Source organism: Lepus europaeus, chromosome 17 (genome assembly GCF_033115175.1).
Source record: "Lepus europaeus isolate LE1 chromosome 17, mLepTim1.pri, whole genome shotgun sequence".
NCBI lineage: Eukaryota > Metazoa > Chordata > Mammalia > Lagomorpha > Leporidae > Lepus > Lepus europaeus.
The window spans coordinates 32429833-32448053 of record NC_084843.1 but is presented as its reverse complement, the minus strand read 5'-3'; the positions used below and the strand labels follow the sequence as shown (position 1 = coordinate 32448053).

The 18221-nt window shown below is 49.2% G+C and overlaps 1 protein-coding gene across 1 annotated transcript in view; it reads right to left on the bottom strand.

The window, feature by feature from the left end:
• Positions 1-18221, bottom strand: part of PIK3AP1 (phosphoinositide-3-kinase adaptor protein 1) — a 127069-nt gene that overhangs the window by 29823 nt on the left and 79025 nt on the right. The window contains exons 9-11 of the mRNA XM_062214797.1: positions 4197-4292; positions 1932-2129; positions 1054-1119 (exon numbers count right to left, since the gene is read on the bottom strand). Coding sequence (XP_062070781.1) covers positions 1054-1119; positions 1932-2129; positions 4197-4292 — 360 coding nt within the window. The remainder of the gene's footprint in view (positions 1-1053; positions 1120-1931; positions 2130-4196; positions 4293-18221) is intronic.

Sequence of the window (18221 nt, the reverse complement as noted above, 5' to 3'; positions counted from 1 at the left end):
TGGGGCTGGGAGGTGGGGAATGGCACGCACGAGGCGACCAGGCCCACTGCCCCACTACCAAAGTCCTTGGGGCATGCCGTCAACTGTTTACACGGTGTCCTGGCTGCAAAGGAAGTCCTCAAGGGATCACTCTGAAGGCCTCTGCAAAGAGCATTCAGAAAATTCCTTGAGAAAAAAAAAAAACAACAACAGAGCTCTTAGCTCCTCAAACTTCCTTCAGAAGTCTTTAGAAAAATGGAATGTCCAAGTTGTCACCCAAAGGCAAATGAAATGTCTCTTAAATAAAAGTTGAATCAAAGTATGATGGAGCTGGTATAGACCGGCGAGTGAACAGCCTGAGGGCCCTATCATCAGGTAGAGAACGGGTGCTGCGACTCCCGCCTTCATCCCGTTGGCACGGATCTGTATGTTTAGACTGTATTTCTAGGGGCTGGGTGGACACTCTCCAGTATGTTAGTGCCCTCCCTACGATCAGTTTGTACACTCTTCTAGGGTTGATGCATTCGTCTCCCTTCCTTGTCCACACAGGATTCTCAGAAAGCCCCGCCCTAAGATGTCTCACAGATCTCTGTAGGGTTTTGAAATTTTGTTTGTTCATTTTAATTGAAAGGCATAGAGAAAGAGACAAACAAGACAGACAGACAGACAGACAGACATATAGAGCTCCCATCTGTTGGTTCACTCCCCAAATGTCTGTAAAGGCCAAGGCTGGACTACATTAGGCTAAAGCCAGGAGCTAGGAGCTCAATCCCAATCTTCCACATGGGTAGAGATCCAACTACATGAGCCATCAGCAACGGCTCCCAGAGTATACACTACCAGGAAGCTGGAATATGGAGGGGAGCCAAGACTGAAACCTAGGTCCTCTAATGTGGGATGCTTGTGTCCCAAGCTGCATCCTAACCACTAGACCAAGTGACCTCTCTTCGAGTTTTTCGAGTTTTCAATACCAAGGAACTGCTATTACACTTGGAAGTTGCTGGAATAGGAACACCCCTGCCACCTGGAAGTTCAGTTCATCCAAAACAAGGCTGAGGACAACATCTGGCTTACCTTTCCTGATGCTCTCGGAGGAAATATAGAAATTCCCCAGCCGCTCTTGACGTTTTTCTGCAAAAACTGAGATAAAAAATATTCTGAGTAAAAGGTAAGACACAACTCTTCCTAAATTATGGATGTATAACTTTTTATACATTTATCAAAAAAAGTTATCAAAATTGTATGCAAAAAAAAAAAAAACTCTAATGATTCCATATCTAGGACCACTGTATGCAGCTCTACAAATCAAAGACTCTACAAAGAAGCAAAGAGTGAGAAGGTGTAGGGACTGTCAAATAAAGACAGACCAAACCAACAGGACCTCAAACCTAGAAAGACAAGGAAGCCGGAGGACATGACCAATGTTTACGTGACCATGAAGAGAAAGAATACAAGGATGTGTGCACAGGTCCCTGAGTCCCTGGAGCCAGATGGGGAAGATCTTAAATCCCAAGAATAAAGGAAGCCCCATGTCCCATGATCCATGTCCCATGTCAGCAAATACTGCAGGACAGAATACCAAGTGATGGGACAGGTGAAATATATGCAGAGCTCCAGAGGGATTTAGCGGAAGTCACTCACAAGGAACAGACTTGCGAGTCAAAGGAGAAAACTGGGGCATGACAAAGGTTCCCTCCATGGCCGGATGGCCTGACAGTCACTGTTCCCTGGGATCCCAGGGAGGCTCCCTGGATCCAAACCCTGGCTCTGCCACTCATGAACCACAAGCTCTTGGACAAGAGGTTGACAGCTCCCTGCCTGCTTTTCTCATCTGTGGGGTGAGAGTGACGATGCTAACTTCATTGGGTTAGGAAGATGAAAAGAGTTAATATGTGGAAAGTGCTCAGAGAACATCCAAAGACCCCACTGGCATCGTTCCCAGCCCTGCTCACCTTTGGAAATGTAAGGTTCATTGTCAGGCAGCTGGTGAGCACCAGGAGCACTGGTATCTGGCCTGGGAACAGGCACGGGGGGCCTGCTGGCCAGGTCCACACAGAAGGCCTCCTCCTCATCTACTGTGTGATAAACGTCTTCCTCCTCACTGAGATGGCGCTGCTCTCTGTCCACACCGGTCATTTCCATGCTGTTGCCTGGAGACAGAGAAAAAGGTGACCGAGAGCAGTGGCCACACAGACTGGATGGTCCCCCTCCCGAGGGCAGAGTGAGCGGCCATGCCTTACCTGCACATTGCTGGCCTCTGGCAAAGGGTTTCCCCAACACCGTCGCTGAGCAGTCTGCTCAGAACCCCTTGCAAAGCAGCTGAGAATACCCTGATGTCACCCCTCAGTGAAGGAAGTGAACACCAGCTGCCATCATCCCGATCGCACTGCTAGGACCCTCTACTGGGAACAGCACACTGGGCCCCTGCAAGCCTCGGAACACCGGTCTCCAGCGCCTGGTGCCGGCTGAGCAGAGGCATCCTCTCCGCCAGCATGCTCTTCCGTCTCTCATTCCTCAGGACCTCCCTGCTCCCTGTGCCTGTGCACTCCCCACAGCCTGGATCTCCTTAGATTCACACCTGTGCTGTGGAGGAGCCACAGTCATCGCTGTCACCTTGCAGATCAGGAAACAGGCCCTGGGTGACTTAAATACCGTGCCCGAAGTCACTCACAGCCAGTGGGTGCCCAGGAGGGCCAGCTCCGGAACAGGCTCCCCTCGGTCTCCAGCACCTCCTACCTCTCCGGCCGTCTTTGCTGCTACCCTGCTCCTCACTCTCCAGGACGGAAACCTGCCCCACTCACTGCCCTGCAGGGCCCCGCAACCCCAAGTGTCTCTAGTGTGCTCCATCCTTCTCCCTAGCATCATTCCGCCAGAATTCTTTACTGGGATACAAGACTAAGTAAAGCTTGGCCTCCTCCCCATGGGATGTGCAATGCAGGGATTTCCCGGGAAAGTCTGCTTTCGTGGCATCCTTTCCGAGCTGCAGGGAAACTGCTCTGGGCCCCCTAGTGACCAGACCAGGTTAGACCCAGCTCAGTAGAGGACACTTGGTCCCGAGACGCTGACCCTTGGGGGAGTTCCCAGTTGGTGGAAAAGCCTCAGTCTTTGAACTTGTTGTAGAAGGGCCTGGAGAGAACCTGAGGGGGCTTGTCCTGCATTAACAACACAACGTGTCCCGGGGGCACTGCCGGCTGCCTCAGGGTAAGCACGACTCCGCCAGCCTCCTGCTCGCTGCTCCAAAACGTCCTGGCTTCCATTCAGTTCTGCTACAGGAATGCTCCTTTGTTCCTCCACGGAACAAACAGGGGGCCACACCAACCTAGCCCCCGGGCAGGGTCTCAGCTAAGTGGTCACTTCCTCTGACAGGCCCCGTCTGTCCTCACCGTGCCACATGCCTTGCTTCACGGCCGGCGACCATGTCTACCCACACACGCATCAGTGTGCTGGGCTATTTTGCACCTCTTTCCTCCACTAGTCTGTGAGCTTCAGGAGGGGAGGCCCTGCCCCTGGCTTCCCGTGTAGTCCTACAGCCCAAACACTTGCCTTTCACAGGGCAGGTGCTCAGTCACATTTTAGAATGAATGGATGAGTGGACTCTGGGTAAAATGGGCTCTCTGAACCAAGCAGAGATCGATACACCAGGCGTGAGCCCCCTCAACAGCCTACACCCTGGGCCCACCATCCTTCCCAACACCTTTCTGATCTGGGCTGGGCAGGCCCCTGGGGACCCTCAGACAGCCTGAGGGTTACAGTTTAACTGAAGAAGACACGGAGTTTAGATCAGACACTGTGCTCTCTACCACGATGCAGCACAGCCTCGACTTAGTCTGCTGTGTGTTTTCTCCTCATTCACTCCTGAGGATGCTGATCATGGTTTCCTTTGAGGCCCAACCCCCAGCATCCGGAACACTGGTGGCACACAGTAAGTATTCAATACATTTTGGTCAAATAACAAGAGACAAGCACATTTTAAAAGAGATCTTGCTGGAGGCAACTGGTTTAACCAAATGAGTGGCTCTAGGATGGCAAGTTCTGGCCACCCGTAACGGGCTGCCAGTGCTCAGGGCTGCTCAGGGCTGGCGGGGAGGCAGCGTGCCTTCAACCTGATCCACCGTGGATGAGGCAGCCCCAGCCAACTCTCCTATGGGCCCAGGCAATGTCCTGCATTTGCTTCTCTTTCCTTCCTCTTGCTTCCCTGCTCCTAGGTACTACCTTACCTTCTAAAAACTTGCGGATCATAGAGTCCTTTGTGGCCTGAGAGAAACGCTCTCCAGGGATTGGGTTAGAGGCACTGGCTTGAAACATCTCAACATCTAGAAGGAAAAGGAGAATAAGGTTGGTATGCTGTTTTTGCACAAAGGCAAGGAGATTTTACAGAGGGATTTATAAAGTGTCATGACTTTCTTAAGAGACTTAACTGGGGCCAGCACTGTGGCATAGTGGGTAAAGGCGCCGCCTGCAGAGCCGGTATCCCATATGGATGCCAGTTCGAGTCCTGGCTCTTCCACTTCCGATCTGGCTCCCTGCTGTGGCCTGGGAGGGCAGTGGAGGATGGCCCAAGTCCTTGGGCCCTTGCATCCATGTGGGAGACTCGGAAGAAGCTCCTGGCTCCTGGTTTCAGATCGGCGCAGCTCTGGCTATTGCGGCCAATTGGGGAGTGAACCAGCAGATGGAAGTCCTCTCTCTCTCTCTCTGCCTCTCCTTCTCTCTCTATGTACTTTCATATAAATAAATAAATCTTAAAAAAGAGAGAGACTTAAGTGTTCAGCCATTCCTCCATACTGCATACCATTCTCTCTCTCTCTCTCTCTCTGTGTGTGTGTGTGTGTGTGTATAAACTCCTAAATTATTGTGCTGAATTTTCCCATGGGTTAAAGAAATGATTAGGGAAAGAGAAAAGAACACCAGTAATAAAACCATCAACACCATGACTCCTCAATGTGAGGCATTGACAAGAACACAACATTTCTGGGGCATTCTTGCCAAAAACTCATAACCTCAGTCCAATCATAGAAACATGAGGCAAACTCAAACTGAGGGTATTTTACAGAACAACTGACAGGTGCTCTGCAAAAGTGCCAAGACAGGGAAGCCCTGAGGGACTGCGACAGATCATTGGGAATGGAGCAGAAACCACTAAATGCATTGTAGAATCTCAGGGAGAATCCCTGAACAGGAAAAGAACAATCATGGGAAAATGAGTACAAGCTGAAGGAGGTGTGTAGTTTGGTTAGAAGCATTGTGCCAATGTCATTTCCTCACTTTAGTCACTGAATAATGGTTATGCAAGGTGTTAACGTTAGGGAACTTGGGTGACAGGTAAGACAGGACCTTTAGAATTTTTGCAACTTTTCTCGAAGTTTAAAAGGAGTTCAAAATAAGGGAGGGAGGAGTGGCATTGTGGCACAGTGGGTAAAGCTGCTGCAGTGACGTTGGCATCCCCTGTTGGCACCCGTTTGTGTCCCACGTGCTCCACTTCTGCCAATGGCCTGGAAAAAGCAGTAGAAGATGGCCCAAGTGTCTGGGCCCCTGCCACTCACTTGGGAGACCTGGCTTCATCCTGGTGGTTGTGGCTACCTGGATAGCGCGCCAGCAGATGGAAGATCTCTCTGTGTGTCTCCTTCTCTCTCTCTGTAACTCTGCCTCTCAAATAAATAAAAAAATCTTTTTTTTTTTAGAGGAGAATAATAAATGAGAAAAGGAGAGGAGCACCTGGCCTTCTGTGCTGCCTACCTGCGCGACAAGACAGACATCTGCCAAAGACACTTGTGTCTTTGCCTGGGTGGGTCCAAGGATCAAGGTGGTGCTAAACGAGCCACCTGGCAATAATAGGTCTCTTGCTTCACAGTCAAGCCTGTGCTGTATTTTGGAGGTAGGCAAAGAAGGCTGCAACCTTTGTGGGTTAGTCAGCTTCCTGTAGCTCCCTGTGTCTAGCAGGATGGTTAGAAGCTTGAGCATGCGAGCTTTCCAAATATCTGGCTCCAACTTTGATAGCTCCACTCTGGTTGTATGATTACACAGTCACCCATCCAACACCCATTAGTGTTTTCAGGTCCAGCTGAACATCCAGACACTCAGGATGCCCGCGGTCATGCCTGGCACTGTCCCCTCCAAAGGATGCAGGATACAGGCGGCAGCACGTATCCTGTCCTCAGTTGGGGCAGTCCCGGTACCTCAGCAGCCCAGGCACAAGCAAAAGAGCGCCAGACGGGCTGGTACAAGAGTCACCCGGGGAAAATGTTTCGGGTCCCCCAACCCTCCGCACAGCTGGTGCAGAAGCATCTCTTCCCAGTTACCAAGGGAGATGTGGCAGAGGCGCTGCCCTCGGGGGAGTCCAAAGTATGCTGGCCCTCTCAGGTATTTATAATTTGTGCTCAGCTCCTCCCAGGCCCAGATATAATTTAACCAATCAGAGAGGTCGTTTTTATCCTTGGCAATGTTGCCTAGAAATACAGTTGACATTTGGCTCTTATCAAGTTACCAAGGTAACAGCTAGGAAGTCAATCAAAGGTCAAATTCTCATGCAGAAAGGGAAATGATAGCTGCTATATTAACTCTTTGCCCACAGTTATTTCTGGTGAAGTTGTGTAAATCCTCTCAGCTTCTCATTTTCCATCTGTAAAGTGGTGATGGGGACAACAGCATGTTTCTCATGGGTTTGTCACGACTATTACAGGAGAAGCTCAGGGGAGGGCGTTTGGCACAGGAGTTAAGCAGCTACTTGGGATGCCCGTATCCCAGGTTAGAGTCAAGTCCTCTGCTTCTAATTCTAGCTGCCTGTTGATGTACACTCTGGGATGCAGCAGGTGATGAATCAAGTACTTAGGTCCTTGCCACCCATGTGGGAGTCCGGGGTTGAGTTCCAGGCTCCTGACTTAAGCCTGGCCCACCCTTGGCTGACACAGACATTTGGGGAGCGAACAGAAGATTCTCTCTCTATCTCTTTCTCTGTGTCTCCCTTTGCCTTTTTTTAAATTTATTTTTTAAGACATACAAATTTCATAAGTATAACTTTAGGAATATAGTTATTCTTCCCACCATATCAGCCCTCCTCCCACCCACACTCCCACCCCTCTTCCTCCTCCTTCTCCCCTTGCCAGTCCCATTCTCCTTTAAGAATCATTTGAAATTAATTTTGTACTCAGAAGATCAACTCTATACTAAGTAAAGATTTCAACAATTTACACACACACACACACATATACACACACACAAACTGAGAACTGGTTTTACAGTTAACCCTCAATACAACTCATTGAGGACAGAGGTCTTGCATGGGAAGTTAGTGCACAGTGACTCTTGTTGTTAACTTAACATTTAACACTCTTACGTATGACATTAGTGACCACCCAAGGCTTTTGAAATGAGCTGCCTAGGCTATGGAAGCCTTTTGAGTCCACAAATTCTGTCAGTATTTGGACAAGGCCATAAGCAAAGTAGAAGATCTCTCCTCCCTTTAGATAAAGGTACTTCATTCTTTGATGGCCACTTCTTTCCACTGGGGTCTCACTCACAGAAATTCTTCATGTAGAACATTTTTTGCCAGAGTGTCTTGGCTTTCCATGTCTGAAATGCTCTCATGGGACCTTCAGCCAGACCAGGAAGCCTTAAGGGCTGATTCTGAGGTCAGAGTGTTGCTTAAAGTGATTGTCATTCTATGAGTCTGCTGTGTGGACTGCTTCCCATGTTGGACATTCTTTCCTTTTTAATTTTGTCTATTATTATTGCCAGGCACTTGATCCTATTTATATGATCTCTTTAACACTTAATCCTATCTATATGTTCACTTTATCACTTAATATGATCACTTTAACAATTAAGATGGCATTTTAACCACCAAGTTTAATGGGATTTGAAGTCCTACGACAAGTTGGTTTTTTTTTTTTTTTTTTGGTCAGGCAGAGTGGATAGTGAGAGAGAGAGACAGAGAGAAAGGTCTTCCTTTTTGCCATTGGTTCATCCTCCAATGGCCGCTGCGGCCGGTGCATCACGCTGACTGAAGCCAGGAGCAAGGTGCTTCTCCTGGCCTCCCATGCGGGTGCAGGGCCCAAGCACTTGGGCCATCCTCCACTGCCTTCCCGGGCCATAGCAGAGAGCTGGCCTGGAAGAGGGGCAACTGGGATAGAATCCGGTGCCCCAACTGGGACTAGAACCCGGTGTGCCGGTGCCGCAAGGCAGAGGATTAGCCTGTTAAGCCACGGTGCCGGCCCCTACAACAAGTTTTTAAAATGTACCCTTAGAAGTAAGTCTGGTGGCCGGAGCTATGGCACAATGGGTTAACGCCCTGGCCTGAAGCACCAGCATCCCATATGGGTGCCAGTTTGAGACCCAGCTGCTCCACTTCCAATCCAGCTCTCTGCTATGGCCTGGGAAAGCAGTAGAAGATGGCCCAACTCCTTGGGCCCCTGCACCTGTGTGGGATACCAGGAAGAAGCTCCTGGCTCCTGGCTTTGGATCAGCACAGCTCTAGCTGTTGCAGCCAATTGGGGAATGAACCATCAGATGGAAGACCTCTCTCTTTCTTTCTCTCTCTCTCTAACTCTGACTTTCAAAATAAATAAATAAATCTTAAAAAAAAAGTAAGTCCATAGGAATATATGTAGAACTATACAGCTTTACTGTTACAAACTTCCTCCTCCCTCTCTTATTTCCACTCTTATTTTTTACTGAGATCTATTTTCAGTTAATTTTATACACATATGATTAACTGTATGCTATGTAAAGAGTTCAACAAATAGTATGAAGAAAAAAAGGACACAAAAACAAAGAAAATGAAACTGTTCTTCGACAGTCAAGACAAGGGCAGCTCAAGTCATTCCTTCTCAAAGTCTCAATTTCACTTCTACAGATTTCATTTTAGGTGCTCTGTTAGTTATCACAGATCAGAAGAACATATGGTATTTGTCCCTTTGGGACTGGCTTATTTCACTAAGTATGAAGTTTTCCAGATTCATTCATTTTGTTGTCTCTTTGCTTTTCAAATACATTTAAAATAAATAATTTTTAAAATTATTTCTAAAAACATACAAGAAGTTTTCCCAGTATTTAAGACAGTACCTATCACATTGGAAATGCTAAATGAATGCTAGCTGATATTATTGCCATTATTATTACTATTTTTTAAAGATTTATTTTATTTATTTAAAAGACAGAGTACAGAGAGAGGTAGAGACAGAGAGAGGTCTTCCATCCGCAGGTTCACCCCCCAGATGGCAGCAATGGCTGGAGCTGCGCTGATCTGAAGCCAGGAGCCAGGAGTTTCCTCCAGGTCCCCCACGTGGGTGAGGGCCCAAGGACCTGGGCCATCTTCTACTGCTTTCCCAGACCATAGCAGAGAGCTGGATCGGAAGAGGAGCACCTGGGACTAGAACAGGTGCCCATATGGGATGCTGGCACTTCAGGCCACGACATCAACCTGCTGTGCCACAGCACTGGCTCCTATTACTATTACTTTTATTGTTAAATTCTATACCAAGGCTAATGTCCTGAGCAGAGACCCATTCAAAAAAGAAGGCTCAGCTTACACTTATTCTAACCAGTTTATTTGATCCTAGTCTTTTAAAGTAATGAATGCCTATATAACCATCTGAATAGCCCTGACTGTTGCCGCCATTTGGGGAGTGAGCCAGAAAATGGGCAGATGGAAGAACTCTCTCTCTCTCTCTCTCTCTTAATGGGCAGATGGAAGAACTCTCTCTCTCTCTCTCTCTCTCTCTCTGTGTGTGTCTTTCAAATAAACAAGTAAACGTTTAAAAAAAAATGAAACTGCTCACACTGGGCCAACCTCAAGGCATTGTCAGGGCTGCATTCCTTTCTAGAAGCCTAGGAGAGGCTCTGCGCTCCCTCCTGCCTACTTCTAGAGGCCGCCTTCACCCCTCGGCACCAGGACCTCTTCCTCCACCTTCAAAGTCAGCAGTCAGTGTGAGTATCGGGCCTAGCAGTGAAGATGCCAGCACCCCACACCAGGGTTCCAGGGTTCAATACCCGCCTCTGGCTCCTGACTCAGGCTTCCTGCCAGCGCAGAGCGTGGGAGACAGACCTGGAAAGGCTAAGTAACTGAACTCACAGGAGACTTGGATGGAGCTCTGGCCACTGGCTTGAGCCTCAGCTCAGCTCTGGCTGTTGCAGGCATTTGGGGAGTGAACCAGTGGATGGGAGGGTGTATTCTCTTGTGTGCACTCTCAGTCTGTGATTATTTCTACAAAGGTAGCAATGCCAAGCAGGTGGTTTGGCTGAACTCGTTCATACGAGGCCACCTCTCTCATCTGTCTTCTGCTTGTGACTACACCGTGCCTACCCAGACACTCAAGGAGAGTCTGCTTCTCTGAACGGCAGCTGACTGGCAACGCGAATTCCAGCTTTGCCTTTAACTCCCCTTTGCCATGGAACCTTGTGTGTCCACAGAGTGCTCCTGAGGGAAGCAGCAGCCATGGGGTACACGTAATGAGCCCATCACATTCATACACACACTGGGCAGCCTGTCCCAAGGGAGACACTGGTCTCTGCTGAGAGCTTGGATTGTGCTGCCGTAAATAAAGGTATCTAAAAATGATTTTCTTTCTATTTATATTTATTTATAAGTAAAATTATTTATACTTAATTGAACATAAATATTTCTGAATTAGACCAGGAACAGCAGATATGTATATATATATATATGAAACTCTCCAAGCCCTATTCCATTTTTGCAAACAAAATCACTAAACAATCAACATATTCTTTTTCTACATAAGTAAACTACTTTTTAAAAGATTTATTTACTTATTTGGGGTTGGCACTGTGGCACAGTGGGTTAAGGCCCCAGCCTGCAGTGCTGGCATCCCAAATGGGCACCGGTTTGACTCCCAGATGCTCCACTTCCTATCCAGCTCTCTGCTATGGCCTGAGAAAACAGTGGAAGACGTCCTTGGCTCCTGGCTCCTGGCTTTGGATTGGCACAGCTCTGGCTGTTGCAGTCATTTGGGGAGTGAACCAGCAGATGGAAGACCTTTCTCTCTGGCTCTACCTCTCTCTGTAACTCTCTCTTTCAAATAAAAAAAAATCTTTAAAAAATATATTTATTTATTTGAAAGTCAGAGTTAGAGAGAGAGAAGAGAGACACACAGAGAGAGATTTTCCATCCGCTGGTTCACTTCCCCAAATGGCTGAAACAGCCAGGACTGGGCCAGGCCAAAGCAAGGAGCCAGGAGCCAGGAGCTTCTTCCGGATCTCCCATATGGGTGCAGGGGCCCAAGGATGGGGCCATCCTCTGCTGCACTCACAGGTTCATTAACAGGGAGCTGGACTGGAAGTGGAGCAGCTAGGACTTGAACCAACAACCACTGGGATGCAGGCACTGCAGATGGCAACTTAACCAGTTGCACCACAGTGCTGGCCCCACAATGTATTCTTTCTGGCCTCAGAATCCTTCCCAGCACAGCACCCAAGCACTCAATACCATCCAGCAGGCATTGGCACATGAAACTATGCTTAAAACACTCTTTTCCAGGACTGGCATTGTGGTACAGTGGGTTAAGTTGCCACCTATGGCTCTGGCATCCCATATGTGTACCAGTTCGAGACCTGGTGCTGTTCCACTTCCAATCCAGCTCCCTGGTAATGGCCTGGGAAAGCAGCAAAGATGGCCCAAGTGCTTAGGGCCCTGCTACTCATGTAGGAAACCTGGATGGAATCTCCTAGCTCCAGCTGTTCTGACCACATGGGGAGCAAATGGAAGATCGATCTTTGTTTCTCTATGTCTTCTCTCTGCAACTCCGCCTTTCAAATAAAATAAATAAGTCTTTCAAAAAAGAACCTCCGCACTATTTTTCATATGTACATTAGACACGAAATCCCTGTAGTAATAAATAAAAGGGACCTAATTGTTTGGAGCTAATGAGCAACAAGACCCTCTCAAGCTATAAATCTGCCACGGCAGCCACACAGCGAGTAACATGCGAGCTGCCGGAACCATCGGAAGGCTGCAGGTGAAGAGTCTGCTTCCAGGAGAGGGCGTCTGGGAAGGAAGACGAGCAAGTCCTTGCACTCCTGGATGCTCAGTGCTCGCACGTCAGAGTCCAGCCACTTAACCTGCACGACATCCCCATTAAACATGAGATGAAGTGTGCTCAAACTGGCTGGTCCGAGAAGAAAGTGCACAGTTGGGTCTTTTCAGAGAGGAAAACGGTGACGGCCACATCCAGGAGACCCTGGGGCTGCAGTCCCCTTCTGTGAGCTCCAGAGCCACACTGTCCTTTACTTAAGGAGTCAGTGGGAAGGCACAGCCCCTCCTGGACTGCAAGAAGCTCCGACAGATGCGAGCCCGCCTCGGCAGGCACTCCATGACAGAAGGTATTAGCAGCATAATGAGTTCTCCGAGACACTCGGGATACACCCCATGGGACATAAATCTACACCGCTTAGCTGCTGCAGAAACGCCACGCTAGTTTACTACAAAGCCAGGTCGGAGTCTATAACACAGGAAAATGTCAGCTGCTGAACGACTTCTCTACAAAGACTCTCCAGCCTTGAGAGTCAGCCAAAGGAATTTCTTCCCCCTAGCAGGTATCTTTTGTGGGAAGAAAAACAAAAAACAACCAAACAAAAAAAACAACCAAACAACAACAAAATAACCCTAACATGGTAGAACATCTGAAGATAACCTAAACTGGCTCAGTTTGCATGCAAGCAGAGTGGAGTGATTGGACTGACCATACCAATAAAAAAGTTCCCCTTTGCCATCTCTCTCTCTTTTATTTTTTTTTAAGATTTACTTTATTTATAAGTCAGAATTACAGAGAGAGAGGTAGAGACAGAGAGCTCTTCCATCTGCTCGCTCATTCCCCAAATGGCCATAGTGGCCAGGGCTGGGCCAGGCTGAGGCCAGGAGCTTCTTCTAGGTCTCCCACATGGTGCAGGGGCCTGAGCACTTGGACCATCCTCTGCTGTCTTTCCAGGTACATTAGCAGGGAGCTGGATTGGAAGTGGAACAGCTGGGACTCAAACTGGTGCCCAAATGAGATGCTGGTGCTGCAGGCAGTGGTATAATCTGCTGTACCACAGTGCCACTACTCCCTCTCCCCACTTTGCTATGCATTAAGGGAGAAGTGATGGAAGGGGGGTTTGGGAGACAGATGGACAGAGACACAGATGCACAAGGGAGAATGGCAGTGTGAATTTGGAGGGGCCAAGGAATGATGGATAGTTGGCATTGCAAGGAAAACTAGGGGCCCAAGCACGAAAGGTTAGGAAAGCAGCAGGTATATTTTAGGATTTTCTTATGCAGACAACAAGGGCCTCTCCTAAGTCTCCAGGAGAGCACAAAACCCTCTGCTGGGCAGCAGTCGGTCTAGGGGCAGGGCACCATGAGCACTGAGTGCCGCGACACGCTAAGTCACTAGTGCTGTCCTTTTCCTCCATGGCACCGCCACAGCTTGTGGTTATATATCTAGTCATGAGAAACCTGAGTAAATGCACGAGCAAGAAAACAAATGAATGCAGAACAAAGAAATGAATACAAGACTAGGAGGTATTAGGCTCTGTGAAGGAGTCTGAGCCATTCCCAAGCTGATGAAAGCACAGGGCAGCTTAGGCAGAAGGAACAGCGTGGGCAAGCATGTGGAGACTGAATGAAAAGGCAGCCGCCCTGGGACGGCCCACCAATGGGGACAAGTAACAGATGTCTTGCCATCACTACCAGGAAAGCAAGTCCTTGACCTCGTAATATTAACCAACTTTCCCACACTGCAATGTCTAGGATTACATCTTACTTTCTGGTACCTCAAATTCAAGAGCGAGTTGAGGGGCAGGCACTGTGGTACAGCCAGTTAAGCTGCTGCTTGGGACACCCCCAATCCCACATCAGAGTGCCTGGTTTGAGTCCTGCTACTCCTTATTTCCAATTCAGCTTCCTGCTGATGCACCTGGGAGGCAGCAGATGACGACTTAAGTATTTGAGTTTCTGCAACCCATGTGGGAGACCAAGATGGAGTTCTGGGATCCTGGCTTTGGTCTGGTCCAACCCTGGCTTTTGTGGGAATTTGGGAAGTGAGCTGGTGGCTGGAAGATTGCTCACTTGCACGTGCTCTCTTTCTTTCTGCATTGCTGTCACTCTGCCTTTCAAAGAAAAAAATGGGGGGCTGGTGCAGTGGCATATCAGGTAAAGCCACTGCCTGCAGTGCCAGCATTCCATATGGAGCGCTGGTTTAAGCCCTGGCTGCACCACTTCCAATCCAGCTCTCTGCTAATGTGCCTGGGAAAACAGTGGAAGATGGCCCAAGTGCTTGGGTCCCTGCGCTATGTAGGAGACCCAGAAGAAGTTCCTGGCTTTGGATCAGCCCAGCTCTGGCTGTTGTGGCCATTTGGGGAGTAAACCAGCAATGGAAGACCTTTCTCTCTATATATATGCCTCTGCCTCTCTGTAACTCTGCCTTTCAAACAAATAAATAATTTTTTAAAAACTGCTTTCTTTAAAGAACTAGTGGAGCACTTATAGTATACAGCACTGTGTGAAGCTAAAGGACATGCTTTACACTGAGGCCAGGAGCAGGTAATGTGAGAAACATGTAAATAACCACAGTCCAGGATGATCTGTACGCCCCAAGGAAAGCATACTCCATGGCTGTGCAAGGTTGCTGCTGGGCTGGGCTGTCATCGTACTAACCTTAAAACACAGCGCGGCACTTGTTCAAGAGGTGCCCACGTCCCCAGCACACTGCTCACGTTTCCGCAGGAGCGCAAAGCAACAGGAAGTCAAGGAGAGCCCTGAGCTCATCCCCTTGCCTCTGAAGCAGCACTGTCCTTGTTGGCAAAGACCCCACGCCCTGCACATAGCCCCACTGCCCCGGGGCATCTCTGGGCACCACTCGCCTGAACCCTCCTGAGAGAGATGGCTGAAGGAGGACAGAGCCTTAGCAGCTTCAGGAAGACCCCTGAGAAAAACAGGGTGCAGAGGGAGGAGGCATCCTGTTCTAGAAGCCAGCCAACAACTTAGTCACGGTGCCCTTCTGCTGGTTTCAGAGCCCATGGGGCTGGACGATGGTGTCTATCCGCACCCCCAGCCTCGGGGAGCAAGGGAGGCAGCTCAGAGGGGCTGTAAGCAGAGATGGCTGGAGGTGATCTGTTACAAAGACAACAGTTGCCAAGGGAGTTGCTAAGGGAAGCTGGCCAGGTAGCTGGGGCTGAGGCAGCTCTGCACTGTGTATGAACTTGAGCTGTAGAAGAAGGGAGATCAGATGCTCAAAACCCAAGTTCAATGCAGGGGTAACATGAAGCAGAACAGCCCTCTGGGATTGATGAAGGTGACGCACGTGAGCCTACCCTGTCACGTGGGGCGATACTGCACCATTCTCTTTGGTTCCTTCCCCCTTATGGACCCAGATGAGACTCAGCAATGCTGAACCAAAGCTCCAATCCACCAAGTGGATGACTTTCCCAGCCTCCCAAATCTGGCTCCCAACACCTTGGTACTCGGAGACCCTGGGAAGTGAACAATCACAGGGCAGAGTTTCAACACAAAATTATCGCCTCTGTCAAAGGACCTCCAGGACCACCATAGCCTTCTCGGACAGCAAGGATGGGGCAAAAGAATTACATAACAGGACTAGGAGATGGCGAAAGCCTCCAAAAAGAGTGTTGCCTTGATTTTGTTTGGTGTTTGCATAAACAGACTCTTCATAAACGCATTCATTTCTTATAAAATGTTTAAGTCAATGGTTCAAATATGCAGGATCTTGAACAAAAAAATTGGGAGCAAGATCCGAGGTCTGATAACAAAGACGCATAGTTACCACCTGGTGGCAGCATACCTAAACTAAAGACTGAGTGTGAAGTATGGGGGTGTGCACACCCACACACATTCCAACAGAGATGGGACTGCAGAGGGATCACAAAACCTAAGGGTCAGAGCCCAGCACCTCTCCTCGCCCCTCTGCATTCAACACTGGGCCCCTCCCCTAGAGCCTGCCTACTTGGAGGTAATTTTAGATGGATTCCCTTTGGAGAAGGGAACCTCACGACCATTTCTTCCTCAAACTACTCAACTCAGAAAGAAGCAGATCCACGGCAACCACGGCACCACGGCAACCAGAAGCCCCCTGACCAGGTGTGACTCCAAGAGGCCAGTTCAGGTTACTTGCAATAGCACACTGCAGCCTCGGGAGGCGCTGGTGAGCCTCACCGCCGCCGCTATAAGGCAGATGGGGAACGATGAGACAGAGGCTGTCACAGGTTCCTGGGGCACGGCCTGCAACACCCTGCAGTGAGACAGGTGTCAAGGCGCTCTGTCAACACTGAAGGGCTGGTGAAGTGGGGGAGTCTGTCATTAGTCCACAGTCCCAACCAGGTCACAGGCAGAAATGAGGCAGTCTCTGGCTTCCTGCATGGGGATTGCTGGTTTCCCAAGTGTTCGTTCTTTTGTGTCCCACAATGGAAGGGGCTGAATCTTGGTTCTGCCATGGATAGAGGCATGGATGTGCCAGGGCAGGGGGTGCCAGGGGCTGTTCAAGCACAGACGTGTGGCCCTGCAGAAACAGGGAGCAGGCTATGGATCTGAGCTGCGTGCTTTTTCTAGAGGAAACAAGGACTAAGGCTTGTGGTGTTAGATGGAAAATTTCTGGCATGGTATAAAGAATACATAGTCATCAGGGCCAGAATTATGGTACAGGTTTAAGCCTCTGCTTGTGATGCCAGAACCCCACACTGGAGGTCCAGTTAGAGTCCCAGCTGTTCTACTTTCAAGACAGCTCCCTGCTGGTACACCTGAGAAGGCAGCAGAAAGTGGATCGAGTGTTTGGACCCTGTCACCCACTGGGAGACCTGGATGGAGTTCCTGGCTCCTGGCTTTGGCCTGGCCCAGCCCCAGCTGTTGCAGTCATTTGGAGAATGAACCAAAAGATGAAAGATAGATATATATAGATATATCTATCTATCTATATAGATATAAAGATATATATAAAGATATATAGATATAGACATATAAATAAAGACATAGATATAGACATAGTCTCTCCCTCTCATTCTGCCATTTGAATAAATAAATCAATAACTATATGTGTGTGTGTATATACAGGTGGAGAGGCCTGGGGCTGGCAGTGTGGCACAGTGGGTTAAGCTGCTGCCTCTGACACCAGTTGCTCTGCTTCTGATCCAACTCCCTGTTAATGAACCTGGGAAAGCAGCAGCCGACAGTCCAAGCACTTGTGCCTCTGCCACCCATGTGGGAGAGCTGGAAGGAGTTCCAGGCTCCTGACTTTGGCTTGGTCATTGTGGCCATTTGGAGAATGAACCAGAGGTTGGAAGAGCTTTCTGTCTCTCTTTCTCTCTGTAATTCTGCCTTTCAAATAAATAAATAAATATATTTTTAAGAAAACGGACAAGATAGGAAGGCCTGGATTCAAGTCTGGGTTCTATCGCTTGCTGGCTGTGACTCTGGGAGACCTGCTTAACCTTTGAGCCTCAGTTCCTCATCTGCAAAACTGCTTTAAGGGTTTGATGAGACGAAGAACGTGGCTGGTAGGGATGGCCACTGTCCTCGTCACATCCCTGCCGGCCAGGGCTCCTTCAGGAAGAGCTCAGTCAGCACTCCAGTCCTCCCGGGTGGGAGCTTTTACCACCTGCCTTAGACCAGCAGCCACTCTGACTGGCAAATACCTAACAGCCACTGGACCCAGCTCGCAGGCCCTGCTGGTCACAGACGGCCTCTGGCCCCAGCAGGCCTGCGTCTCCTGCTCCAGGGCACCCTCCCAGTGCCTGCTTTTGCACGAGTTTGTGAATGGGAAAGTCAGGCCTCCTCCTTGCAGGCCCAGAGCCCTGCTGCATTCTTTCCAGGTTGAAAGGTGCAATACTTAGTCCAGCCCATTCCAGAAAGCCCTCTGTCCAGAAAACTGGTGGGTATTTTTCTGTCTCTCTTGAATCAGTTAGACCCAAAGGGAAGGCAGGCTACACCCTGGGCAGTGTTTGCGGGTGCTTAGCTTTTGACGGTAAATAACGGTACCACATTAATAAGCTTCTAAGAGACACCCTCTCCCTGCCCTCCCCTGCCCACTGTGTGCTCCTCCTTCAGCACCGGCATGTGCACTGAAAGCCAGCGTTACACAGATCGGGGTACCCAGGGGTGGCTTGCTGTCCTCCCAGCTGCGAGGGGAATATTCTGAACATCTGTGAGGGATCTGGTGTTGTCACCATGATGGAGGGACACCATGGCATTTAGTAGGACCAAGAAGGACGCTAGACATCTTGTGATGTGTGGGGCAGCCCCACACAAT